The 27,940-nt window shown below is 41.5% G+C and overlaps 1 protein-coding gene across 4 annotated transcripts in view; it reads right to left on the bottom strand.

Moving 5' to 3' along the window:
- Positions 1-27,940, bottom strand: part of CDH13 (cadherin 13) — a 1,152,846-nt gene that overhangs the window by 463,866 nt on the left and 661,040 nt on the right. The window contains exon 5 of one of the 4 annotated variants that reach the window (XM_057493263.1): positions 19,391-19,737. The exons of the other annotated variants lie outside the window; for them this stretch is intronic. Coding sequence (XP_057349246.1) covers positions 19,633-19,737 — 105 coding nt within the window. The 3' untranslated portion in view covers positions 19,391-19,632. Of the gene's footprint in view, positions 1-19,390; positions 19,738-27,940 lie in introns of those variants that run through there. 4 annotated transcript variants of the gene reach the window in all.

Raw genomic sequence — 27,940 nt, 5'->3', positions numbered from 1 at the left:
AGAATAAGGTGAGACTCTGGATTAGGGCTGTGCTATAGAACTTTCTGTGATGATAGAAATATTCTTGGCCAGTGCTATCCAGCAGAGTAGCAGCTAGCCACAGGTGACTATTGAATACTTGAGATATGGCTACTGTGGATGAGGAACTAAAGTCTTATTTTTCTGTAATTCTAATTCATTTAAATATAAATTTAAATAGGCACATGTGGCTGGTGGGCAGTGCAGGGCTAGGAACTGAATTGACCTTCTGCATACCAGCATGACGGGCCCCCTTCATGGCCAGGAAGGGTAAAGTCTACTCTGGCTCTGAGAGGTTCTAAATGACATGAGTGGTCATTTCTGCCTTCCTGCTGCACAGAAAGCTTTAGGCAGTTCTGAAACACTGGTCAAGACAACTAAAACATATCAGAAAGACAACTGTATCTTATTTTTAAAAAAGATAACACCGAGTAAGAAGATGTGACTTACGAACATCTCTGAGCGGCACCCTTAGATGCAGTGTTAATCAGAGGGGTGTGTTCTGGAGTGAGATGGATGATAGGATTCAAGATTCAAGACATGCCCCAGTGATTTACAGACGCTGAGCCGACCTGATCTTTTTTAGAAACCCATTTCCTCCTAAACTTGATAAGCTTCCAACTCCCTGGAATGGAAGTGTAGCAGAGAGATTTCATACCAACCAACCTCAGGGCATTAGATTTGGGGCTTATGTTCATCTGTTCCCCTAAGTCCCTCTCTGTTTTGGGGAGTGAAAATTGGAGGGTTGTTGTGATTCTCTGGCCATACCTTTGCTTGCTGGTATGATGGTCAGTTTGGAGTAACTGAGGATGTGCCTGTTCCCTGGACCTGTGACAGGATGTCCTAGGTCATGATAGACCAGAGGCAGCATCCAGGAGGGACGCCACTGGTGAACGGATGCAGGTTTAACAAGATGGTTGCTGGGACATAACCTCCGTTGGGGGAAGGCCTTCTTTGTTTATTTCTTAAAGACAGACATCACCAGAAAATAGGGACAGTCATGGAGTTTTGGCTGTGTACCCCAAATTTTTCAAAGCATCTTTCATATAGGTTGCCAGAGTTAGCAAGTAAGAACAGGATGTCCCAGGGCTGTATCTGGGACATACTTCTTTCTACTAGAATATTACTCATTATATATCTGCAATTCCAGTTTAACTGAGTCTCATTTTATCTGGCAACTCTTTCCATGAAATACCATTCCTAAGAGATCTCGCATAGGAGGAAGGGCCCCACAGTTAACTAAGCACTGGAAACGCTGCTTAGTTTGTCAACCTCTCCAAGATGCCTAAGGATAATAGGACATAGAAAGCTCCGAGAAGTTCTGCAGCAGGTAATGCCACTCTCGGTGACACAACACTTTCGAAACTTTTGAAATCATGGAGCCCAGCAGTGAAGTGGTTTAAATGCCAGCTCCAGGGTCAGACTGCCTGAGTTCGAGCCCTGGATTCACAACATGGAGGTGCTTCTACGACCAGGGATAAGTTATAACGAGGGCCTGGGATGGGCATGCGTAAATGAAGGTTGTCACAGCACCTGCCTTCCAGGCCCGGGGTTAGAATGATGTGAATCAGCATAAGCATTCGGCCTGAGTCTGGCACAGGGCAACCTGCTCCATGAACGTCGCCTTTAACAGCCACATGGGCAGCAGGATCCTCTCCTGGAAATGGTATTAACACCCAGGGGGACCAGTACACGCTGGAGGTAGAGCAAAGTGGATAGGGAGAGTGTTAGCTTGGCCCCGCATGGCATGGAGATTTCTGGTGTGGCAGAAGGTTCAGGGGATCAAGCCGGCTCATGAAACTGCCCTGCCAGGGGCCACTTAGGCTTCTCGGCTTTTTAGTAGCCACTGTATCAGCTAATTGCAGGGCTACCATAACACAGCACCAGGAACTAGGTGGTTTAAACAAAGACATTTATTGTCTTACAAAGAGGTTAAAAGTCTAAAATTGAGGTGTTGGGAAGATTGCTTCCTTCTGAGGGCTGGGAAGAAAGCGCATTCCATGCCTCTCACCTGGCTTCTCGTGGCTTCTTGGCAATCCTTTGATGTTCCTTGGAGTGTGGACACATCACCCTGACCTCTGCTTTGCTGTTCCCATGGCATTCTTGCTGTGTGTGTGTCTGTCTCTGTGTCCAGATCCCCCCCCCTTTTATCTATTTCCCCTGTCATACTGGATTAGGGCCCACCCCAATGACCTTGTTTTACACTGATTGTCTCTATAAAGGCCCTATCCCCAAATAAGGTCATATTCTGTGGCACGAGGAGTTAGGACTTCAAATAAGAATTTTTGGAGAGTACAATTCAACCCGTAACAGCCATCTTAAAGAACAGGGCTACTGCCGCTGCCCTTCTCACCACACAGGACTGTAATCAGACTTAAATAAGAGAATGTAGAGGAACAGATTCGTAGAAAGTTGATAGCACTGTGAAACTGCAAGGTACACGTTTAATTTCTTATGTTGATCTCACTGGAAATGGTACTCAAACTCTTGCAAGAAAGATGTCAGTAACTGTTAATCTTGCCACAATATTGCCTGGAAACACGTAGCTAGGAACTCCATGTTTCAGAAAGACATACAGGTTTTAAGGAAATGGGAGATGCCTGCCTGGAAATGAGCATGCTCTCAGCAACATCACTTAATTCCCTGATGGCATATAGGACACCAGAGACAGAAACAAGGAAACAAAGAGAAAGACATAGATATTTTAAAAATTTACTGTGTTCTTATCTTCTAGTAACCAAAGTTTTGGGCACAGGGCTTGTCAAATCTGAATCCAGGAAACGAGATGATTTACAAGCAACCTATTTTAACGGGGTGGGTGACCTTACTGGAAAGCCTCCCCTTATATAAAGGCGAAGGTAATTCTGCTGGGGAGAGGCCAAGCGGCGGGGAAGGGAGCAGAAGGAGGGGACGAAGGCTAAGGCACAGGGTCCTCACTTCTCTCATTTCAGTTGATGCTGCCTCTGTTCTCTCTCAATTTTCAAGAAACTAGTTTCCATCCATCTTGGAAAATTTAGTCCCATCAGAACATGAGGACCTGCCTATATGTTTGACGCTTCTTATCCACACTTTTGCCAGATAATGTTATGAATTCTTGGACTTTGCATTTTATTGCACCATCACTAAGACTTTAGAATTTAGATATATTAAAGCGATGGATGCTTATGAATGATATGTGTGTGTGTGTGTGTGTGTGTGTGTGTGTGTGTGTGTGTGTGTGTGTAATTTTAAGGAATCTGTCCTGGATCCCCAAAAGCAGAACCCCTTATTCCTCACTAAAATACCTTTGAGGAAATAAATTCCAACAATTTTAGGTACTAAAATTGATAGATAGCTTCCCAGGAGGATCTCAACGACTGATGGAACAGGACGGGGGACTTTTCCATGCCCTGTTGCATGAAATAGCGTAGTATCTTCTCCTGGAGAAGACGGAGATGCATGGCCCTCCCCTATCTGAAATCCACCTTTCAGTTCACATCTTCTGGTTCTTAATCAAAGTCAAGCAACTATTTCTGCACATTCTGGTTTCTCACCAACCCTGACTTTCTGTCTGTGGCCAGAGTATGACATCAGCTGTGGGAAATCAAGTAACAGTCATCAGAGTAGGAACCTGCAAAATAATGTTCTTTCCTTCTAGAAGAAAAATGAAGGCAGAAAGAAACTGAAGGCATTTTGAAAATAGCCTTTGAAAACTATTTTTCAGAAGGAATTGCCTGACTGTATATCAAGATGTTATGTAAGTATGGATGTGAGAACAATGTGGCATTATTGCAAAATGTAATAGTGGAGACGGTCTCAACATAACTCTGGTATATTATAACTTAATATTCCACAGAAGTTATATCCCTAAGCCAGAAAAAGAGTGGATATTTTAAAAAGCGATCGAAAGGAAAATGAATATGGAGAGCAAAAACTCAAAATATGGCTTTACACTAAACCATACATCAAAATAAACTCTGGGGGAATTGAAGAATCAAATGTGAACATGAAGCTATAAAAATTTAGAAAAACCTATGTATTAGCATGACTCTAATCTTGGAATAGGCCAAGGATGTTAATTGCAAAAACAAGGGAATAAGTCATAGAGAAAAATGATATTGTGCTTGACTAAAGGCTTAAAAATCAATATCTCAAAACAGCAAAAAAAATTAATTCAAATAACAAGCTGGCAAAAAAAGTCACAACAAATATGTGACAGGCAAGAGATTAATATCCACAATAAGTAATAAGCCCTCACCAATCAATAAGGAAACCATTAACACCCAAGCAGAAAAAGGAGATGGGGCTTGAGGAGGTAGCTACTTCATAAGGCATGGAAAAAAGAAAGAAAAACGTCACCAGTAATTCTTAAGTGGCGAAAAAAAGGAAACAGTACTTTATCATTTTCATCTATCAAAGTGACAGATTAAAGCAAACCTTAGCTAGGAAAATGCAGACAGCAACCTTCGTATGCTTCAGCTGGAAATAAAGTTTAGTGTTATTTCTTTGCAAAGCACTTCAATAATTGTATATGAATTATCAAAGAAATTAATTTTGTTCCAATACAAACTTCAACTTCTAAGGATCAATGATAAGAAATCAGGTAACTTTGGACACACATCCATGTATCTAAATCATCATCAGAGAATTATTTCAAATAAGAGTTGTTGGTGGAAAACTAACTAACCAACCATAAGGGGAGGCTTAACTAAATTGATAAGTGTGTAAGATGTTTTCTTATGTGGACATTAAACATCTTTTGAAGAACACAATGAAAGGAAAATTTGCACAAAAGAAGTAAAAGTTTAAAGGCAGAATACAACCTGAATTTATAATTTGATGCTAAATACACACACACACACACACACAGATGTGTATATGCACATGCACATACATATTTATAGGCACACATTAGAGATATTACGGGTTGGGTTCTAGACCACCACAGAAAAGCAAATAGTGCAATAACGCAAGACAAATGAACTTCTTGGTTTCCTGTTGTGTATAATAGCTATATTTACACTATACTGTAGTTGATTCAGTGTGCTATAGCATTGTGTCTAAAAACATGTATGTACCTTAATTAAAAAATACTGTACTGCTACAAAATGATAATCACCATCTGAGTTTTAAACAAGTCATAAGCTTTTTGCTGGTGGAGGGTCTTGTCTTGCTGTTGAAGGCTGGGGCAGCTGCGGCAATTTTAAAAAATAACACAACAGTGAAGTTTGCCACATTGATTGACTGTTCTTTTTACAAATGCTTTTCTATGTAGCGTGCAGTGCTGTTTGATAGCATTTTACCCACAGTAGAACTTCTTTCAAAATTGGACTCAGTCTACTCAAAGCCTGCCATTGCTTCATCAACTAAGTTTGTATAACTTCCTAAGTCCTTTGCTGTCATTTCAATAATCTTCACAGCATCTCCACCAGCAGTAGATTCCATCTCAGGAAACCAGTTTCTTTTCTCATCTATAAGAAACAACTCCTCATCTGCTAAATTTCTCTCATGAGATTACATCTTTAGTCTCCCCTTCTCATTCTAGTTCTCTTGCTGTTTCTACCACATTTTGTTAATTATTTCCTCCACTTTGGTCTTGAATCTCTCAAAGTCATCCATGAGGGTTGGAATCCATTTCTTCCAAACTCCTGTTAATGTTAAGGTTTTGATCTCTTTCCATAAATCATGCATGCTTTTAATGGCATCTAGAATAGTGAATCCATTCCAGAAGGTTTTTCCATTTACTTTGCCCAGATCCATCAGAGTAATCACTATCCATGGCAGCTATAGCCTTAGAAAATGTATTTCTTATTAATAAGACTTAAAAGTTGAAATTGCTCTTTTATTTATGACTTGCAGAATAGATACGCTAGCAGGCATGAAAAGAACATTAATTTCATTGTCCATCACCATCACAGCTCTTGGATAACCAAGAGCATTGTCAATAAGCAGTAATATTTCTAAAAGAATCCTTTTTTCTGAGCAGTAGGTCTCAATAGTGTGCTTAAAATATTCAGTAAACCATGTTGTAAAACAGATGTGCTGTCATCCAGACTTTGTTGTTCCATTTATAGAGCATAGGCAGGACAGATTTGGCATAATTCTTAAGGGCCCTGGGAATTTCAGAATAGTATATGAAATTCAACTTCAACTTAAAGCCACCAGTTGCATGAGATTCCCTAATAAGAGAGTCAGCCTGTTGTTTGAAGGTTTGAAGCCAGGCATTAACTTCTCCTCTCTAGCTATGAAAAACCCCAGTTGGTATCTTTCAATGTAAGGCTGTTTCACTGACATTGACAATGTGTTGTTGAGTGTAGCACCTTCATTAGTTATCTGAGCTATGTCTTCTGGGTGCCTTGCTGCAGCTTCTCCATCAGTACCTGCTACTTCACCTGCACTTCTATGTTGCGGAGATGGCTTCTTTCCTTAAACTTCGTGAACCAGCCTCTATCAGCTTCACACTTGTCTTCTGCAGTTTCCTCAGCTTTCGCAGCCTCCATAGAATTGATGAGAGTCAGGGCCTTGCTGTGGATCAGGCTTTGGCTTAAGGGAATGTTGTGGCTGGTTTCATCTTCTATCCAGACCACTAACCCTTTCCGCATATCAGCAACAAGGCTGTTTTGCTTTCTTATCATCCACATGTTCAGTGGAGGGCACTTTTAATTTCCTTCTAGAATTTACTCTTTGCTTCACAACTTGGTGAACTGTTTGGCACAGGAAGCCTAGCTTTCAGCCTGTCTTGACTTTTGACATGCCTTTCTCACTGTGCATAATCATTTCTAGCTTTTGATTTAAAGTCGTTTCAATATTGTCCTGTCTCGGGAAATAGGGAGGCCTTAGAGGGACAGAGGCAGGAACGGCTGGCAGGTGGAGCCATCAGAGCACACATTGATCAAGTTTGGGCACAGTTCCTGGCTCCCCAAAACAATGACAATAGTACCATCAAGGACTATTGATCACAGACACCGTAACAAATATAGTAATAATGACAAGGTTGGAAATGATGTGTGAATTACCAAAAGGTGGCACAGAGACACAAAGTGAGCAAATGCTGTTGGAAAGATGGCACCCATAGACTTGCCTGGGCCACCACAGACTTTGGCAGCCTCTGCGAAGTGCAGCAAGGTGAATGCAGCAAAACAGGGTGTGCCTGCCCTGAAGGCAGCAACCCCAGTAAGCGAGGTAGAGTTTATCCTGGGATTTTACAAACATTTATGAAATGGCCTTTATGATCTTAGCATTGGGCTGAAAGAGGGCAAAGATATTTGGAGAAGTTTGTGCTGAAGCAAATGATATAATTGTTCCCAATTGGATTTGTTTGCTTGATTAGGTGGCATCATCTATTAGGGTACTTAATGCTGGCTGAGCTATTGGACAGAACCAGAGTGAGGGAGACACATTTTAAGACACTGTCATTAGGATAAAACAACAAAAACTGAAGTTTGGCCTGAAAGAGATTGGCAAGAGAGCTTTAGGAGAAGAGAGAAAGGGGCATGATAAAGTGGTCCTCAGAAGGATTATGGGAAATGTCCTACAATCACCCAGTTCTGCAAAAAACACCAATGTCTGAGCCCAAGTTTCTCCAACTCAACCCTTTCTTTTTTTTACCACATTGCACCTACCGGCAAGAATCTAGCACCCAATCAAAGCCGTAGTTTAAAGCAGGAAAGTATCATTGAAAGTATGTTTGCCAATAACTAGTTTAAAATATTCATAAACCTCAGCAAGATTATTAAAATCCTAGGAGAAATCTGCTGTTTCCTTCCATAGCACATTCATTTTCTTGTTGCTTCCCACTTCTCAAAATAAAAATGCAGCAAAATAGAGGCATTTGCAATTATCAGTCCAATTGCTTCATGCTTAAAATCTTAGGGAGCTAATTATGGGGTACAAGAGGCAACCTTGTTTCAATCAAGAGGCTCTCAGATTTTTTTCAAATATTTGGGAGATTGGCAACCCCATGAATATATTTCATGAAAGGCAATAATACGTGTTTGCTCTTTCTTCATAGTAAGGCTAAAAACACCTTATTCTGCCAAAGATAGTTGATGCCTAATGAACATTTAAAAAAATCTGAATTGGAAAATGATATTTTATCAATGCGAAGTTACATGTGAACTTCAAAAGATACAAAGCTGTGTATAAACAGGGCTGCTCTCTCATACCCGTGCCTGAATACTTTAAGTATGGAAATGGGGCCAGGTGAGAGCCGTCTACATGGCTCTGAACCGCTTGCCAACTACGTAAATCAATCAAATGGCAGGGCAGTGGGTGCCGGCTCAGAAACCCTGTGCTCCTCACAATTTCTTGAAGTTTAAATGTTTCTGAGATAATGAAAGAATCTGATCTTGGAAGGAGGGGAGGGAGGAATCACGAGGTTAATTATCAGCTGACTGGGGTGTCTGCAGGTCTTACCCCGCTCTCATGCTAGCTCAATTACTCTCCCAGGCAAGGCTGACAGGGTCTCAAAACCCATTTCCGCTTAACACCCTTCTTTCTCTGCCCCCTCCTGCTTAAAGGCCACCTTAGAGATTTACATGATACACTCAGGTCTGGTATTTCACTCTGCGCCTTACCTGGGCAGCACTTGGTTATTCACGAACAGGACAGAGGATTCACTCTCTTCAGGCCCGAGTTCTGCTGCTGGGAAGTGATATGCCGAACAACCTCTCTTGCCCTGAATATAGATTAAGACCCAGGGACCAGCTACAAACTGCCACCATCACTGCCTGCTGCTAGTGGCAAGGTGCTTTCTGCATGAGGAAAAGTCCATCTTTCCTCAAACTGCAGTCTTCATTTTCTCCACAATTTCCTCTTACTTGGAGCTTCTTAATTTTTTTTTTTTTAACCAGCCTTGGAATCCCACCAGCCAGTTTACCCAGCCCTTCAGGGTTCACCACAGACAGGCCTGCAGGAGACCTGAGAAAGGGAAGCATCTCAGGAGATGCTCCAGGGGTGGGAGCTGTGGACCCAGGCCCACTTCTAACCCAAGGGATCTAGAGAAGCCAATAGCACAGCTGCATGAGGCGCCCTGCCTTCTTTCATGGGAGAAAGGCGTCCGAGGGCTGGCCCAGTGCCAGGGAGCTGCAGCCTGAGCCACCTCGGAGCCACTGGTGACCTGTCTGGGCAGAGCTGCCAGTGAATCTTCTCATCACAGTGCTCCTTTGCCTCTAGGTGGTAGTAGACTTACCGGAATTCTCTTCCAAGTCATTTTGCACAGTGAGTTTAACTATCTTACCCAAAATCAAACTGTCACGCATGGCACGCTGCAGTTTTAATCCGGACAATCTGAATCAGGTTCCTAAAATCACAAATTCTTGCTAAATACCCCTGTATATATGGCTTGGGGCCCTAGATGTTTTCAGACACAAGGCCAGGGAAGTCAGAATCACCTGCTTAGACACCTGCTGTTGGGATGAGTGAGCCTTCATTTAACAATAAGGGGGACTTGGGTTTGTGACCCGATTCCACCGTATGTGTGGCCTTGGGTCAGATACTTCGTCTCTCCAACTGGCAGTATTTGCACTGGAAAATTAAGACAATAATGCCCACTTCTTAGGGTTGCCAGAGGATTAGATGGAATAAGCACCAGCCCTGGCAACTTAAGCAACCTACATCATTGCGTTTGGTTTGGGGTGACTATTAAATTAGATAATATTTTCCAAGTGGTCGGTATAGTGTTTGGCACATTGTTAGCATTTATTATCATAGTTAATAAACGTGATTATTGTGGTGATGGTGGTGTTTCTATTGGTTAGAAGAGACTAGGCTAGGCTGCCAGAATAAAAACAGAATAAAACAAAATGCAGTCTCAGAGGTTTAACAAAGCAAAGGCTTGTTTATCCCCTGCTGATGCTGTTAATTCTGTGTGGTTGGTATTATTATGTAACAGCTCGAGAAGCCAGGTTGGAAAAGGCGCCTCCATCTGGGTGCTGGGACCAGCTGAAACCCACCCACGGCCACCGTAGTAGGGACAGATGGAAATGGCACCCTTGGGCTCGACCTAGTCAATGGCTCCCCCACGCTGCAGAAGGGCTGGAAATGAGGATCTGTCGTGTGTCCAGGAAAGAAGGGAGACCAGGAGATGGGTGAGTCCCAGGGCCTCTACTACAATGGTGATGGCAAAGAGAAGGAGACAAGGTTATAAGCATCCAGCTTGGAGCCCTGCACTCAAGGGGTGATGCATGATTAGCAGCCATTGTCATTTTTATTATATGTTAACTGAGGTGTAAAACTTGGTCACATGATGGGTGACAAGAGGACCATCCCAGGGGGAAGAGCTGGACTCCGCCCCAAATCTAGAAATAGGATGCTAGGGAAAGAAGGGGTCTCCCTACACAGGGGAGTGTGCTGAGCTCTGGAGCTGCTCTAGCCGCTCTGTAAGCTAGGGAATCAGGTCCCCCAAAAGTCCCTAATCCATCCGTAAAGTCATTTCTCAAGCGTGATGCACAAACTGTCTCCCTGGGAATCACCTGGGAGATTTATCAAAAATAGACTTCGGACTCATTTCAGACCTACTGAATTAGAATCTTTGCATAGCAAGGAGTGGGGGTAGAGGTGGGAGTGGTAGAATCTGCAATACGTATTTTAACGAGCTCACCTAAGCACTTCTAGGCAACCTGGAATTAGAGAACCACGGACACAGCACTTCCTGCCCCTGATTTCCCTCTGGCTGGCCACCAGCTCTGACAGACTCCGGGCGCCCCTTCAACACCACGCCTTGTCCTGCCCCTGATGCTGAGTACAGGCACTGAGGTTTAGCCCTAGAGGAAGCCTGACTCCGTTCCCAGCTCTGTCATCTGCTTGCTGTGTATCCTGAGCAAACCACTCAGTATTCCTGACCTCAGTTGGCTCATCTGTAAAATGTGTACAGTAAAATGGCCTGGCATTGTTGGGGTTAAGGATTCAGTGATATCATGTAAAAAAATGTCACGATGACACTGATCATGACATTGGTGAGGAAAAGCTAGTCAGGGCCTACATTTCACATAACTAACAGATGGAACACGTAGCTATTTTTTGTTGGCTATAAAATGGACTTTGGGACTTGATTATATAATGGGTAATGGAGTACAGGAAGATGTGTAGTACCACGTCTGAGATGTAGTGCGTGTTTAACCAATGTTTGGTCTATTCTTCTTTAATTCCTTGTAAAACAGACCTAATCCCTAAGCAAAAAGGTTTATTAGCTTTACTTACTTCTGAGTTAGAGCCAGGAAAGTGGAGAGAGAAACCGGCACTGACAGAAAAACATGGCTTCCTACGTATAGACAGGGTCGTGTTGATCATGATCGGTTTGTTCTCTGGTTTGATCACTGTCTATAATAAACTCGATAGAGTTGCAACATCCTCAAGCAGCTATGATGGGTTATTGACAGAGTGGCTCAGGCTTTTGAAACTCCCATCCTGGGCAGATTTTTAGAGTTGGTACTTGCTGTTGATAATGTAATTACTTGGGGGGGGGTCTATATTGTGAGAGCGACAGAGATGGATGGGTAAGAAATAAAGAATGTGGGTAAGAAAGGAACCATGGTGGCCAACCCTTTTAAATCTATAAAACATGCAAACCCCCATGTGGGTCAAAGTGCCAGGTGGAGAGGGGGATGCTGGTGATTTGCCAAGAAGAGAGAGGCGTGAATATGTGGCTGACAGAATGAAAAACCCAGAATGCCTATTTAGTATGTGTGTGTGTTTGAAATATTTCTGCTTCTAGTTCCAAATAGTTAATAGGAATCTTTGATCATCATCTGCCTCCTTAAGATGCGCCTTTCTCAGTTCAAATATAATTGTTTGTTAAAAAAATAAGAATATATACTTATTAAGGAAACCTTATTTACTCATTTGATGATCTTTTCAATACTGAATATTCCAAACGCTGAACACCGCACAATTGTTATTCTCTTATCTTCTACTCAAATACAGCACTTTACAGAGGTATTAGAACATTGTTTTTGGAAATCGAAGGTCTTTCTTAATTTGTTCTAGAATGTATGGTGGTGCAATAGAGCCTTTCAAAACCGCATGGAACAACAGCATCAAAAATTCAAAAGCTTTTAGAAAGAGTCACCGATCATTTTTCTGTGTAATACACAGAACAGTTACACATGCTGAACCTGAGTCTTGCTGCAAAGGTGAGTCTCACATTCATAGCAACGCAGTGGTCTCAAGATTTGTGACTGTCCTGGGTTGTCCAATTTCTCCTCCAACAGGAAAGCTCCTAGCATTGCATCAAGTCTCGGTAGAGGAAAAACAAGGGTACTGGTGGGATTAGACATGAGGTTCCAAGCAAACATTTGTGTAGAAACTGTTTTTCTCACCTTCTGTTTAAAAACATCGTCAACATCCTTTAAAATGCAGTGTTGTCATGGTTACAATTGGTGTGCGGGTTGGGAGGTTTCCAAGCATCACTGAGCTCATCATTAATGCCAACAGATCAGAGATTTTTTGAAAATTGATATTTATAAAATATTGCTCCTCTTTTTTTTCCCCCCAGATCATAAGTCACACCACTGAAGGCAGCTGGATAGGTTTACAGGATTATCAGTGATGGTCATCATTGTGGACTTGGCCTTTTGAAAGGCCACCTAAGTGCCGTATTGACCATATGCTAAATGTGGCCTTTGATCTAAGTCCACGTGCAGGGGATCAAATTCATTTGCTGACAGTCACAAAAATGAAGAATTGCCATTCTTATAAAGCGAAGCTGTCATCTTTCACCTCGATTGTCACAGACCTGTCTCTGTGACACCACAATGGTTGCTACCTGCTTGAAAACCACGGGTCAAACTTTTTAAAATACAGCTTCCTTACAGAATTCATAATTGAAATCATGACTATCTAAAAGTCACGTGCTAACGTGCTTTACATAAGAAACTTCACATCCAGCCAGACATGATGCAATTTTGCATACTTGAGAGATCATGCTGTTAATGAACTGGTTAAATCAACGTCCCACATGTTCAAATGACAAACTAAATTATAGCCTTTTAGTGTCCCAGAATTTGAAAAGTCTTGTGTTTCTTATTTTCTAAAGTTTCTTTCTTATGTGTCTATTTTGTCATCTGCTCAAAAACTGAGATCCAGATGTCAATGTCCACTTCTTGACCAGTTTGATTCTCTCATCAACCTGATTATCTTTCTCATACAGAACATAGCTCATTGTTACAAATTCATAAACCCCACAATGCTGACCCAATGGTAGAATTAATTATTTAGAAAGTATTTTTGAAATATAAAAATGTGATTTGACTAAAATAAAGATGTCGACTCAGCAATTTCACCAGAATGCAGCCTTTGTAATAATCTCTTTGGTCTTTTATTGGCTTTATTTTAAAACACCAGGAATAAATTTAACTCAGCTAGAGTCACATGAATTCACAGTGTTGCTTAGAATCAGAAAATTGATAAATGGTCTATTTTTTATTTCCAGATTATTTTTAAAAGCTAGATTATTTTCAGTCCTCTTCTTCAGGCACATGGGAGGTTTTTACCCAGAGAAAACAGATTGACTACAAGACATGGAAGAGAAACTGAAGAATCAAAATTGGAACATGTTAAGTTCAAGGTATCTGACTATCCAGCAACTGAGAGAGAAAGTAGATCTGGAGCTCAAGTGAGAGGTGAAGGATAAAATTCAGATTTATTTATGAATTATCGATGTATATGTAGTAATGCAGGCCCTTAGAGTAAATGGTGGTGTTACCCAGCAGGATGAGCAAAGTAAAGGAAAACAGCTGAAAAGAATCCCAGAGGAAGCCCAGCATTCCATTATTCCAGGGCATAAAGGACACCCCACAAAGGAGGATGAGAAAAAACAACACTCAGAGAAGTAGCAGGAAAAGCATGAAAACATCTTAGTGAAAAAGCTGAAAGCAAAGAATAATGAGAATTTTTTCTTTCAAGTAAGGTGAGAAGGAAGGTATCTTGGAATTATCTCTTCTCTGTTTCTCTGAGAGACTGTGAGCTCCCAGAATAAGGACCTCTGATGCTTTCACCCCATTCCTAAAGTTTACCTAGCTCAATGCCTGGAACAGAGAACCCACTCTGTAACTATTTGATTACATGCAAGAAGGAAAAGGTCAAAGGTACATGAAGCTTGGCACGAGCCCACTGCATATGTTGGCTGGGGGCTGCTGGTAACCTTTTCCAGGAGAAACTGAGGGGCATTGAGGCCAGATTTCTCTCCTTCACTGCTTAGGTAATGTGGTATGATTCCGATTTATTGGGTCCTTACAATCCCAATAAAAATAAAATCTAGTTCCCTTATAAAAAGATGTGATATACTTTTCACAATCAATTGCATTTAGACTTTAAAATGCAATTAAAATGTAACCATAATATAAACTGGATTAACCTGAAGATGTTTCTAAAATCTCTGACTCATCCAAGATGGAAGAGATACCAAACTGTGGCGTCCTTAGTATCTCATAGCCACCCACACCCTGTCCGAGGAGTCCGGCATGGTTCATTATGTGGCTGGTGATCATTATAGGAGAACACCCAACTGATAACGCTGGTGTGGTATCTGTAATCATCTCAATGGTTGATTTGAATCACAATACTGTTAATGAGATGGACTGTGTGGCAATTAGCTATTAAAAAGCAATAAAAAAGACTCAGATTAATGTAAAAACTCAATTCCATGACAATCTGCGGAATCAAGATTAGATAATAAGAAACCTGATGGAGAGGAGTCATTTGAACGAACCTCAGCAGCCTGACGTCATTTGAGTTCTGGCATCTGCTGCCCTTGATGTGGACAAGATGATAAGAAAAAGGGAAGGAAAACACCATCCTATTAACTATGACAGCCTTGTTTGGATTGTGGAAAATTGCTCCTTTGAAGAGTGCTGTGGGGAAAAAAGCAGGCCTTATTTTCATCTGTAATGTCAGAAGTGGTGGTTCTGCTGCCTTCCAGAGCAGAGCAATGTGCTTATTTGATGGTAAGCCTCTGAAACAGTGTAAATATATCATGGCTGTAAAGACATCTGTGTTGACTGAATAAGGAATAAAGTAGCATAGGATTTATGGAAGGAGGCGACAAAAATGAATGCTGTCAAATCCTGGTTCCTGGTCACCAAGATACTGATGTCAAGTCCTTGGAAACAGGTGAGGAAAACTTGATCTTGTCCTAATAAGAGCTTGTTAGCTGCCTGTGGTGCCTTTTATCCAGAGTCTTTGAAAACATCAACCTTTGTGTAACAACCACAACAAAATCAATTTTCTCCAACTTAAAAGTGCACCCTTCATCAGCTTGAACACCCAGGAAACCACTCCCCTGAAGGCAATGCTTTGTCCCTTCAGAGCACATGTCCCCTTTGCAGATCAGTATGTATGTCAGAGTGCCATGCATGTGGCACAATGCTGGGATTAGACCCTTGAAAGGAAGATGCTTTCATTATATTGGTTAGGGATGCCTGCTGGGACTATGGAATGAATCACCATCAAACAGAATTAATGCTCATGCTTTTAAAGAATCAGTGACCCTTAACAAAGAGAGAAAAATGCGTCAACATGTGAAAGCGAGCCAATGTATTATGGCTGTACATTGATGCAACTCAAGAGCTTGGCGATCATTTAATTTATACCAACACTTGTGTTTAAAGCACAAACAAAACCACTTCCTTCCTAAGGAAGGACCTTTGCTACTGGAGCTCCCGTAGTGTGCAATGTTTCTCTCCCTTGTCTGATTCCCACCAGCCTTCGGATTCACATCAGACTCTCTTCTTCACACCTGTGGCCCCTGGTCCCAGCCTCAGTGTCACACTGACCCACGTGGGGAGACTTAAGATATGCTGCTGCTCTAGTCCACCCCAGAGGTTTGCCTGTCATTGGTATTAAGTTGTGTTTAAGATACGTCTTGGATATTGGGAATTTTGAAAGCTCAGATGATCCCAAAGTACAGCCAAGGTTTAAGAACTACTGTTTATAGCATCTTGTGCTTCCTCTAAGATAGCCTTAATGTTTCCCTCAGTTGGGCTGAATTTTAGATGGGTTTCTTCCTAACTATGGGTCTCTGACCCCACCTTGTTTTAAATAATTTACTTTAGAAGATGTTAATACCTCCTCTGCCCCTTGAAATGCATATCTTCTCCCAGCTTCTGCCAGTTTTACCCCCAGGAATGTCTTTCTCAAGGACCCGTATTTCCTTCCCTTGGAACGGAATCACTGAAGGAGATAGTGCTCCTGTCTCCGTCACTGTGTACGTGTTTGTGTGCGTTTGTGTGTGTGTATCCAGGGGGGCTTGGAGCCTACCTCTGGTAAGTGCCATTTAACAAACACAGATGGCACGATCCCACTGACCAACCTGCTCCTTAACGTCCTCCAGTACTTTTCTACTGGCTGACCCCAGGACACAGAAACCTTCCTGCCTGCTGTTTAAGTGAGGATAAGCTCGATCTCTCTCCTCTACTGCAGGAGCCTTAAATAGTGTTCCCTGTCTAACTCAGGTGCAATGTATCTCTGCCTAGATCACAGCACCCTCATATTTCCTGTTTGCATTTCAGTCTTCCCCACTCCTTTGAGGTATCCTTCTGGTACTGTTTTTGTTTACTTACCGCCTTTCTTTCCTCAGCATCTAGCCCAAGACAGGGTACATTTTCTTTAACATTTTAAAACTGTACTAAGGACTGAAGTTGTGTACTGTGCACATGTGACTCATTGGACATCAGCTACATGCTGCTGTTGGGGGTAGAGAGCAGGAGAAAGGGGACTGAGGGAGAGGCCCCCTGGAGACGGACGGAAGAACAAGAAAGGAACCGGGAAACATGGAGACTCTATTTTCCCCATTGTCCTTTGCCTCTTTCGAATTAGACCTTGGCTTTCACTGCCCTGGAGGAAAAAAGACATTAACTCTTGGCTTTTGAACTTCTAAAGGCTCGGGCCTGGGCAATTTCAGTGCCATGTAAGGCACTTCCGAGGATAATTTTGACACCATGCAATTTTTGCTTTATGATGCTGACTTTAGAACACAAAGCCCTTCTGCCTCCACCCAGACCTCCACTTGAGCTGTGTCTCTCCTCCATCTGTTCCTTATACAACCTGTTGCTTTACAACATTCCTCAGTGAGGGATGACTTGTCCTTGACAACTTGTTTGGTTGCCATGAAAGCGTGTTCCTGGAAATTAATATTCTTTAACAGTAAATGAGAGAAACGTGACTGCTTCCACAGAAGTGGTTTTTACCCCTTAATACAATGTCCAATAGTGTCTGAACATCCCATTTTCCAAATGAGAATTAAATAACTGAATCAATAACTTAGGTTTATTTTTCACAGGAGTTTCTTTCCCTAAACCATAAAATTTTAATGGGCAAACTTTGTATCTGTACATGTAGTTCAAGATTTCAAGACCCACTTTGAATAGGAGGGCATTTAAAATTTTTTTCTATAGAAACATGAATTGAAATAACATGGTTTAACATGTATGCAGGTGTTATAAAATAAAGTAGAACATACTTGAGGCCAAAATCTTCATATTTTAAAGGCAAATGATACGCATTTAATGTTAGCTCCTGGCTGGTAGGATCTGTGTTACATTTATTATTTCATCCCCAGTATGCTACCTGATAGTTGCTCAGTAAAATGTTTTATTAGTCAAATTTGGCTACATTTTGCTGGAGTAATAAATGCTCTCATAACCTTAGAGATGTGTATTAGCCAAAATCTATTTCTATCTCATATTAGAAATATAAGGTCCATTGTAGATTATTTTCAGCTCAGCTCCAGGTCCTCTGCATTTCAAGATTCAGGTTAAAGAAACGGCTCCCCTCCAGGTTATGTGAGTCTCATGGCAACGGCCAAAGAGGTCAGAACCGTAGCATGGGCTTCCAAGCTCCCACTTCTAAGGGCACCTGTGACTTCCACTCCCACTGGCTGAGACAAGTCACACGTTCAAGCCTCATATCACCAGTTTAGGGCTTCCTTTGGAAGGGCCAGACACAGAGAAGAAGTAATTTCAAATAACAATACAATTTTTCAGAGTATTAATTCAATGAACAAACTTCTTGTGCTGAATGGAGCTTTGCTCTACTCTACCTGCCCTGGAATTATTCTTGTTTTCCAAACAAAAAGTAACAACAATAACATTCATGTTAGATTTCTTGGGCTACCATAAAAAAGTACCATGCACTACATGGTCTCAACAGCAGAAATGTACTGTCTCATAGTTCTGATCGAGGTGATGACAGGGCTGGTTTCAGAGGCTCTGAGGAGTTTCTGTTCTATGCCTCCCCACTGAGTTCTGGTGCTTTCTGGAAATTTCTGAGGTTCCTTGGCTTGTAGATGTATCACCCAGATCTCTGCCTCCATGTTCACCTACTATTCTCCCTGTGTGTTTATCTGTGTCCAAATGTCTCCTTTTTATAAGGAATTTGTTTATATTAGATTAGAAGCCCATCGTATTCCAGTATGACCTCATTCTAATCAATCTGAAATTATTTTATTTCCAAATGAGCTCAAATTTTGAGGTACTAAGGGTTAGGACTTCAACACATGAATTTTCAATCTTCAATCCATAAAAAATATATCATGTTGATCCAAAACAGTCTGAACTTTGGCTGTGGTCCTGGTGACATTGTTCCTAGAGATCCCTTATTCATTCTCAGAAGTCCCAGATGGGACAGTCAATTAAATAGCTACCCTAAAAATAATGCATGGTCATTATAGAGAATTTGGATAAATATAGTAATAGTTAAAGTAGGAAGTTTAAAAGGAATCACCTTTAACTATTAGCCCATTTGAAATCCTACCATTACCATTTTGGTTTATAGACATAATTTTTAAAAATAAAACTGGAACAATAGAGGAAAATAATAGTGTTTTGTAACCTATGTTTTCCTTAAATAATTTTTTTGTGCATTTTCTTATATGTTTAAGAATTATGTAGAACCATGATTCTTAATGACTGCCTAATAGCCCATCATAGCCACCCCATCATTTATTTAATGACTTTCTTATTGCACTTCATTTAGGTGGTTTGCAAGATAACACTATTTCACAAAGTCATTTTTGGTCTATAGGACATCAAATAGAAATTTCAGAAAGATGTGGCAAGAATGTTCTGCAGTTATGGGTGTTTCTCCTAACAGTGTAATCACAAATGATATTCTTCCTTCTCATGCACATTTACAGAGGGACTTAACCTCTTTTTTGTCTAGTTTTCCTTAGGAAGGACGGGGTTTCCAAAAATCAGTGGCTGTAGACTGAACCACAGATCTTTTTTTGTTTGCTTTTCAAAAAGCTTCTTACTGATTTTGTTTCCTGTAGACTTGTTTGAGTTTTTAATTTTCTAAGCCCATCCTGGAAAAAAGAGCAGTTGCTTCCTTGCAACATATCAGCACCTCTTAGAAAATACTCCCTGGGATTTCTTGCTCAAATTTCACTTCGCTTTATATGCTCCATGTTAGAAAAATCAGTTTTCAGGTGCAGGCAAGGATGGCCATTACCCCGTAGCTGCACTTTACAGGGTTCTGTGCCCTGGTACAGGGAGAGTGACTGAGGGACTGAGATGGGAATGAAGGGAAGCGGGACAGAGATGGCAGACTTCAGTTCACTGTTCCATTGAAAGATTTTAATTCCTTCAGTCTGGGGACCTTTGTTGAGGCATCCAGATGATCCTAATATAGTTGGTCCGTGGGTCACACTTTGGTCATAGAAATCATACGCCATTGTTCAGTGATGTGTCTGTCTCTTGCTGGGACTGCGAGCTTCCTACAGGAATATTCTGTTCCTTGCTCCTCTTTCTAAATATCAGGAATAAAGTAGTGCTTGATAAGTATCTGGGCAACATAGGAGAGTAAGTTTTACTGGTATGGGAATAAGACTGATTTCACTTTATTTCAAACAAAATTTGCACATCTATTATGTGGTTGTTGCTATGCTAAGCATAAAGATGAATACAATATGAGCACTGATATTGAAAAACTTCCATTCTAGTACAGGGGGTAAAACAGCAAGGAAATTTGTTCAGTTCCAAAGTGATATTTCAAGAGTAGAGTTGCATGAAAAATACTACAGGATTTAAAAGATGTTATTTCCTGGTAGAGTTGGTAAAACATTTTATAAAAAGAGGGTTTTGCATTCATTTCTGTACTGCTTCATTCATTCAACAGGAGGTTCATTTGTTCATTCATTAATTCATTAATTTATTCAGAGATAATTTAGCATAAGTGCTGGAAACACACAGGGAATGTAAAAAACCGGTGGGATTTATAATCTAGTGGAGGTCAGGGGCGGATCATAAAGACACACACAGTATGCTAAGTGCTGTGACGGGAGAGTTCAGGCTATAGTGGGAATGGTCAGGGGGCAGGGCCAGCTTTGCAGGTTGCTTCACAGGCAGTTGGGAAGGGAAGGCTGAATTCCAGCCTAACTGTTCCTCACCAAGCATCTGTCCTGCCCTGAAGGTCTGTCTTCCAAGAAGGGGAATTTTTTCTAATTCACAAAAGCTGTTATATGGGATAGAAGCAGCTCTGTAAAGACAGATGCCTGAACAGGACTGAGCGGTGCAGATACGGCTTCCTGGAAGAAGTGGTATCTAAGCTGAGGTCTGTTTCCATGAGACATAGGCAGGAGTGAGTCCTGGTCATAGGCGTGAGTCAGCACGTGAGCCTGAGGCACATCTGGAGTTGCAGGTGAAAGTGGGGTCACCGGAGGACCGAAGGGTTTCGCGGTATCGGTGAGGACTCAGAACGGGGGACAAAGGCGTGCAGCGCGGGAAGGAGATGGGGAAGGGGGCAGAGCATGGAGACGGGGCTAGATAGGTGGGAGGGGGTGAGAGGGTAGCGGAGAGAAGGACGGCAGGCAAAGAGGGAGAGGAGAGGGGAGAGGGACTGCGGCAGGGGCGATGAGCGAGTGAGGGCTTTACACGCCCACGGAGAGCTGGGTGTTTGTCCTGCGGGAAGCAGGGAGCCACTCATGACGTGAGGAGGGGAGTGATCGGGCCGGATCTGCGGCCTGGAGAGCTCCACCTGGCTGCTGGGCAGAAAATGGGTCAGAGGGGAACAAGGCTGGAAGCGCAGGAGATCAGCTGGGCACCGAGGCTTTTCATAAAGAGCCCTGCCCCTGGGCCTTCAGGGGAGGCCAAGCAGAGAAGAGGGATGCAGCACGTAGGGGGTGCGGCAGCCTCCCAGGTGGAGAGCGCATATGAAATTGTGGAATCAGATCCTGGCAGGACAGGGGTTGGGGGGCTGGAAATTGGGACGGCAGGAAGGGAGGGTGCCCAGGTGAGACTGAGAGGTCACTGGGTCACTAAGGAGTTTAAAGGTCTTCCTTAGTTAGTTTCAGCCTATTGAAGATGGTAAGCAGGAGACTGGTATTATCCAATCTGAGTTTTTTTAAACTGCTCTGGAGGGAATTTTGACAATAGTTGGATCAGAACAGAGAAGGACAGGAGGTAGAGGATTTCTCCTTTGTGGTCCCGAGAGGAGATAATGGGGTACAGTGGAGACGGGTATTAGGAACAGATGCGGAGAATCTCAGATGTAATTAGCAAGACCTGGTGATAGTTGAATGTGGGAAAGGGAGGCAAAAGGTTTCAAGGTGTTTTGAGATTTATCTTTTCACTTGCTTGATTCAGGATTTTTATGTATATAAGTTATTTTTTGGTGTATTTTTTTATTGAAGTATAGTTGATATACAGTATTATATTGGTTTAAAGTATACAAAACAGTGATTCAACAGTTATCCACATTATTAAACCCTCAGCCAACTACTGCAGTTACTATCTGTCAACACAGGAAGATGTTACAGAACCACTGACTGTATTCTCCATGCTGCACTTCCATCCTGCAACCAACTTACATTATGACTGAGATTTCTGTGCCTCTTTATTGCCCTCACCCACCCACTACAACCCTCCCCCGTGGTAACCACCAGTCATGTGCCAGTGTCTATGAGTCTACTGCTGTTTTGTTTGTTTTGATTTGTTTTCAGATTCCACATATAAGTGACATCGTATGTATTTCTCTTTCTCCACCTGGCTTATTTCACTGAGTCTAATACCCTCTAGGTTCATCCATGGTGTTGCAAATGGCGGGATTTCTTTCCTTTTTATGGCTGAACAATATTCAGTGTGTATATGTTCCACATCTTATTTATCCATTCAGCTATTGATGGATGCTTTGGTTGCTTCCGTATCTTGGCTATTGTAAATAATGTGGTGATAAACATAGGGGTGCATATACCCTTTTGAATCAGAGATTTTGTTTTCTTTGGGTAAATTCCTTGAAATGGAGTTACTGGGCCATATGGTATTTCTCTTTTTAGTTTTCTGGGGAAGCTCCATACTGTTTTCCCTAGGGGCTGCAGCAATGTACATTCCCATCAACACTATAGGAGGGTTCCCTTTTCTCCACATCCTCAGCAACACCTGTTATTTCTTGTCTTTTGGATAGTGGCCATTCTGATTGGTGTGAGGTGCTATCTCACTGTGGGTTTGATTTGCATTTCCCTGATGATCAGCAGATTGAGGAACCAGGAAAAATAAATAATGAGCTCATTTGGAGATATGGTGAGTAAGAGATCTGGAGAAAATCTTGACAACATGAAGCAAGTAGTTGGAAATTCAGGTCTGGATATCACTTGAGCCCAAGTGAGTATTACTAAAGATGTGCACGTGGTCGGGGTCTTGGGTGAAGTGAAAGTCATGAAAATGGGCAAGGGTGACCACAGAGAGGGTAGAATGTAAGAAAAAAGGGAATCACAGCTGAAACCCCAGGGAAGTCAACATTTAGAGCATGTTTGTTAAATATAGGACTGGCTACATAATCTGTGGGGACCCAGCACAAAATAAAAAATGCAGGGCCTCTTGCTCAAAAATTAAGAATGTCAAGATGGTGACAGTAGAGCATTAGACCAGGCGTGGTTCATACTGGTCTCCAATACTTTTTCTTTTCACCACGTGGAACATTCTAGTTTCCTTCCCTTGCTTGTTTGTAAACTCCCATTCCAACAGTGAGAAACCTGACTCTGCGATCCTCCACTGATATACTGAACTGTTCAAGTCCGGTATACGTTTGTAATGGTTTCTGAATTTTTAACTTGTACCCTCATGGGAAAGAACTTTATCAACCATAGTACAGTACTAAGTACAGTTTCATTTCCTTTTAGTCTTAGGAACTCAACTGATTTCCGAAGTTATTTACATCACCAGTTTTCCCCCCACTACATCCTGTGAAGTTGCTTTGTTTATTTCTAACACAGTTACATTCTTTTGCCACCTCCTGCATTCCATCCTGGGATCCTGTGTCAAGTTCTAGAGGTTTTGATGGCTGCATAGTGTTATGTACCCACCATTGCTGTATCATTCAGAATCACAGTGTGTCACATTGTTCTTCCATTAAAAAAAAAATCCCCTGTGCTTTGTCTATTCAACCCTTACACACCCTCGCCCAGGCCTCTGACAAGCACTGATCTTATTGCCTCTGTAATTTTGCCTTTCCCGGAATATCAGAGAAATGGAACTGTATAGCGTACATTTGCAAATTGGCTCTTTTCACTTAGAAATATGCATTTGAAACTCATTCGTGTCCTGCCCGGGTTAACAGCACATTTCTTTTTACAGCTAAATAGCATTCCATTGTATGGATGTATCACAGTTCATCTACTGACCTATTGAATAATAATAACACTTCATTTTTAGTGATTATGAGTGAATAAAGCTGGTATAAACATTCATGTACAGGGTTTTATGTGGACGTGCATTTTTCTACTCTATTGGGCAAATACTTTGGAATGCAATTACTCGGTCATATGGTAAGATTATATTTAGCTTTATAAGAAACTGCCAAACTATTTTCCAACGTGGCTGTACTATTTTGCATTTTCACCGACAATGAAAGAGAATTCCTGTTGCTCTGCATCCTTGCCAGCAATTAATTGGCAATTAATTCCTTTTGTTGTTGATGCTTTATTTTCATTGTTCTTACAGGTCCATAGTAGCAACTTGTTTTTAATATGCATTTCCTTTATGACAAATGATGTTGGGTGCCTTTTCATATGCTTATTTCCTACCTATGTAAGTTTTTTTGGTGAGGTTTATTCTCAGATCTTTTGCCCATTATTTATTTTGTTTTGTTTCCTTTTTGAGTTTTAAAGATTCTTATATATTTCAGATACAGGTCTTTCATCAGATATGTGTTTTATAAATATTTCTGCTGTGATTTTTCTTTTCAGTCATTTAACAATGTCTTTTAAAGATTAGAGGGTTTTAATAAAGCCTACCTATCATTTTTTTTTCTTTCAGTATCATGCTGTTGGTGTCCTATCTGGAAGCTCATCATCCAACCCAAGGTTTTCTGGATTTTCTCCTGTTTTTTTTTTTTCCCCAGAAGTTTTAGTTTCTCATTTTTCATTTAGGTTTATGGTCTTTGCCTAGATTCCTTTTTCATTTTTTGCATATGGACATCCAATTGTTCCAGCACCATTTTTTCAAAAGACTATCCTTTCTCTATTGAATTGTATTTGTCTTTGTGCCTTTGTAAAACTGAACAAGTTACACATATTTATTTGGGTCTATTTCTGAGCTGTCTTTTCTGTTCCATTGATTGATGAATCCATTCTTTTTGCCAGTACCACATGGTACTGATTACACTGTCTTGATTACTCATACCACCTAACTTCAAACTTTACATTAAGTCTTGAAATTGGGTACTGTGAGTCCTCCAACTTTGTTCTTCTCCTTCAGCATTTTGTTGGCTATTTTAAGTCTTTCAGCTTTTCATATAAATTTTAGGACCAGTATGTCAATATCTATAAAATATCTTGTTAGGATTTTGATAGGGATTGCACTGAGTCTATAAATCAAGTGGGAAAAGTTGACTTCTTAACAGTATTGAGTCTTAACAATATTGAGTTTATGAACACAGAGTATCTATTCATTTATTTAAATATTATTTACTTTCTTCCATCATAGGTTTATAGTTTTCAGCACATATGTTCAATTAGATTTATACTAAGTATTATGCTTAATTGTATAAGCAAGTAATTGACTTTTGTACATTGGTCTTGTATCCTGTGACCTTGCTTAACTCAAATGATAAAGTGCTTACGTGACTTGGAATTTTGTAAGATCTCTCCAGTTGCCATTTGGAGATTGGATTGGAAGGCAGAAAGAGTGGACACATGGATACCAAGTAGGAAGTTATAGACAAAAATCCAGGCAAGAGATAATAGTGGCTTGAATCAGGATGAGAGGGCTGGAAAAGAGCTCAAAAACTGCTGTTATATAACCTTAGTTTATAGCAAAATCGATCTCATGGGTATGTGTGGAGGAGGCTTGGGGGAGAAAAACAGACACATAAAGAGAAGGGAGATTCATAGCATTTGTTTCTATGGTGTAAATACACCCATCATGGCTGACTTCAAGACACTAAAGTGGCACTACTGAATACAGAGTTGGGAATAGATGCAAACCAGATGGTACAGGCTGGCATGAGCTGGCTTCAGAGCATCTGTCTTTCTAATCTCTTGGTGTCTCCAGGATTTCATGAGGAACTTTGGAGAAATTAATACTAATGATAGAGATTTTAGGCCTCAGGGACACTTACTTCTTCATTATTCTGTGTTCTGAATGTTTGGTGATACAAAAAAACACTATAGAAGTTTTAACAGACAAATGATAGGACATGGTGCAGGTCCTACCTAATATGTGCTCATCACATAATAGGTCTCTGTTGACAATTTATGAAAATGAATTGAATTTGATTATATTCCTTCTCAGTCTTTACCCATATGAAAGTATAATTTTTTCACAGTAGAAATCTGTTCATGCAACAAATGAGTAAGTAACACTAACCACTTGAGTTAAACTTAGCACCTCCCCATGAGATGTCACTGTGATCTCTTTCTCATTAGGAGCTTACTTGTACTTCCTGGTCAAATGAGTATCAATCTGTTTTCTCTGCTTTGTTTAAAGGAATAACCCTAGAGCATGGAGACAATCTCATCACCTTGGTTTCTACCTCTGAGGTCATTAACATGATATATTATGAAGCTACAGGAAATTAGGTGCTGAATATTTCAATATCGAGAGGAAATAACATAATTTCATTGTTACTATAGAACCACTGATTCTTGGAGTAACCTGTAGCCATGGTAACAAGATAAGGACAGATTCCTTAAATGTTTAACTACATCTCTGTACTTCACACACTTTCAAGTACAGCTGATTCTAATTATTTATAATTGAATTGAATTAATTTTCTGATACATTTGGGGTCCACATTTCAACAGTGGTTTTCAATTACCTTAAGATGATGAGCATAAGATTTTTCCTTAGGCCATTATTGTTAGAGCAGGAGTAGAACTACTTTTGTACAAAAGGGACTCAAAAGGGTCTTTAAAAATGAGTAAATATTTTTGAATAAGCCAAATAGTGTCTTTGAGGATAAGTAGGAGGGGCATAAGGGTATAGCCATCTCTGGGTCTTCAAAAGCGACATTCGTACCTGCCTGCTATAAGTCCTAAGTATGAAGATATTAACTGCATTAGATATTCATAATAACACTATACAACAATAGTTAATGTGGTTTGAGGATTTGCCATGTGCCAGAATGCTCTCAAAGATTGTTTTAGTCAATCCTCAGGGAAATACGATGGGACAGGTACTGGTATTACCTCCACTGTGCAGATGTGGAAACTGAGGCATTGAGACATTACATATTTTGACCAAAGTCATATGGCTGGTAAGTGGCAGGGGTGGGATTTGAACCCATGCAGTACAACTCTGTAATCCATGGTTTTATTCACTGTTCCTACTGCTTAGTTCTGCCAGCCAATCACAAAGGGCTCTGACTCCACATGATGCTACAACATTCTCTCAGCGCCTGTGCCTGATTCACCTCTCTGGTCCCTGAAAAAACAATGCCTCGAAGACTAACCAGTCTACCAGCTCCTGATCTTCATTCAGTTCCATGGAATTCACAGTTACGGCTTGTCCTGGCATACGGGTGCTGTGCTTAGAGCCGGAGAACCTGGATGAGTCAGATAAGGGCTTGGCTCCTGCTGACCTCAGAGCCCAGGGGGAAGGGGACACCACGCGAACAAACAACAGACCTCTAGCACAGTGATTTCAGGAAAAATAAAATAGGTGCGAAGCTGCAAGGCACAACACGACCCTAAATGACGCGTTCGTTTGTGTCAGCTGACCTGTGCTGACATGGCCCCTGGTGTCTGTTGAACAATTAAACCAGTGTGAAAATAATAACTGTATTGTTGCTGCTAATAATGACAATGTCTCCTGTGACATGCCAGGAATGCTCCCAGGGCTGTACCTTTGTTCAAAAGCCTCTGATCTTTAAAATTGCATACCCTCTCTGAGTGATCGTCTCCTGTTCATTAAGCTTGGCGGACCCGTAGCAGTTGGAACTCAAACAATAAATATCAAACCAAATGCTGTTGCTGCCTGAGACTGGTGGCCTCTGGGGCAGCCGGTGTCAGCCGTGCTCCAAGTCTGTCCGTAAAAATGCAGGATTGTAGTGTGTGGCACCCCAGCAAAAAGCCCATCGCTGTGATGAAAGCAGAACTGGGAATGTCCTACTGCTCCATCCTACCTCGACTCCCTTCATGTGGACAGAGGAACTGGAGGAGCCGCATATGAATGGACACCAACAATCGACTATAAGGTTCGGGTGCTTATATCAGGGAGAGGCGAGGAGTGGCGCATCACGGGGCCTCCATCTGTACTGCAACCCTGCGACGCCAAGGCGGCTGCAGTCGTACCCCTGACACTGTTCCCCAGGCCGCCCGTGGGCTCCCTGGTCTCCACTGACCACTGCATAGTATGAGGTCAGCAGGCTCTGCCGCGGCCCCTCCTCAGGAGAGGAAGTCCTCCTCACCAACATTTTGGAGCCTTGTGCGCACGGAAGCTGGACTCCCCAACCCAGGTAACGAGCCCATTCTGGCAGCTGCAATCTTACGTGATTTCAGGGAAATTTAGCTTTGAGC

This window comes from Manis pentadactyla, chromosome 15 (genome assembly GCF_030020395.1).
Source record: "Manis pentadactyla isolate mManPen7 chromosome 15, mManPen7.hap1, whole genome shotgun sequence".
NCBI classification, from domain to species: Eukaryota; Metazoa; Chordata; class Mammalia; order Pholidota; family Manidae; genus Manis; species Manis pentadactyla.
This window is presented reverse-complemented; position numbering and strand designations above follow the sequence as displayed.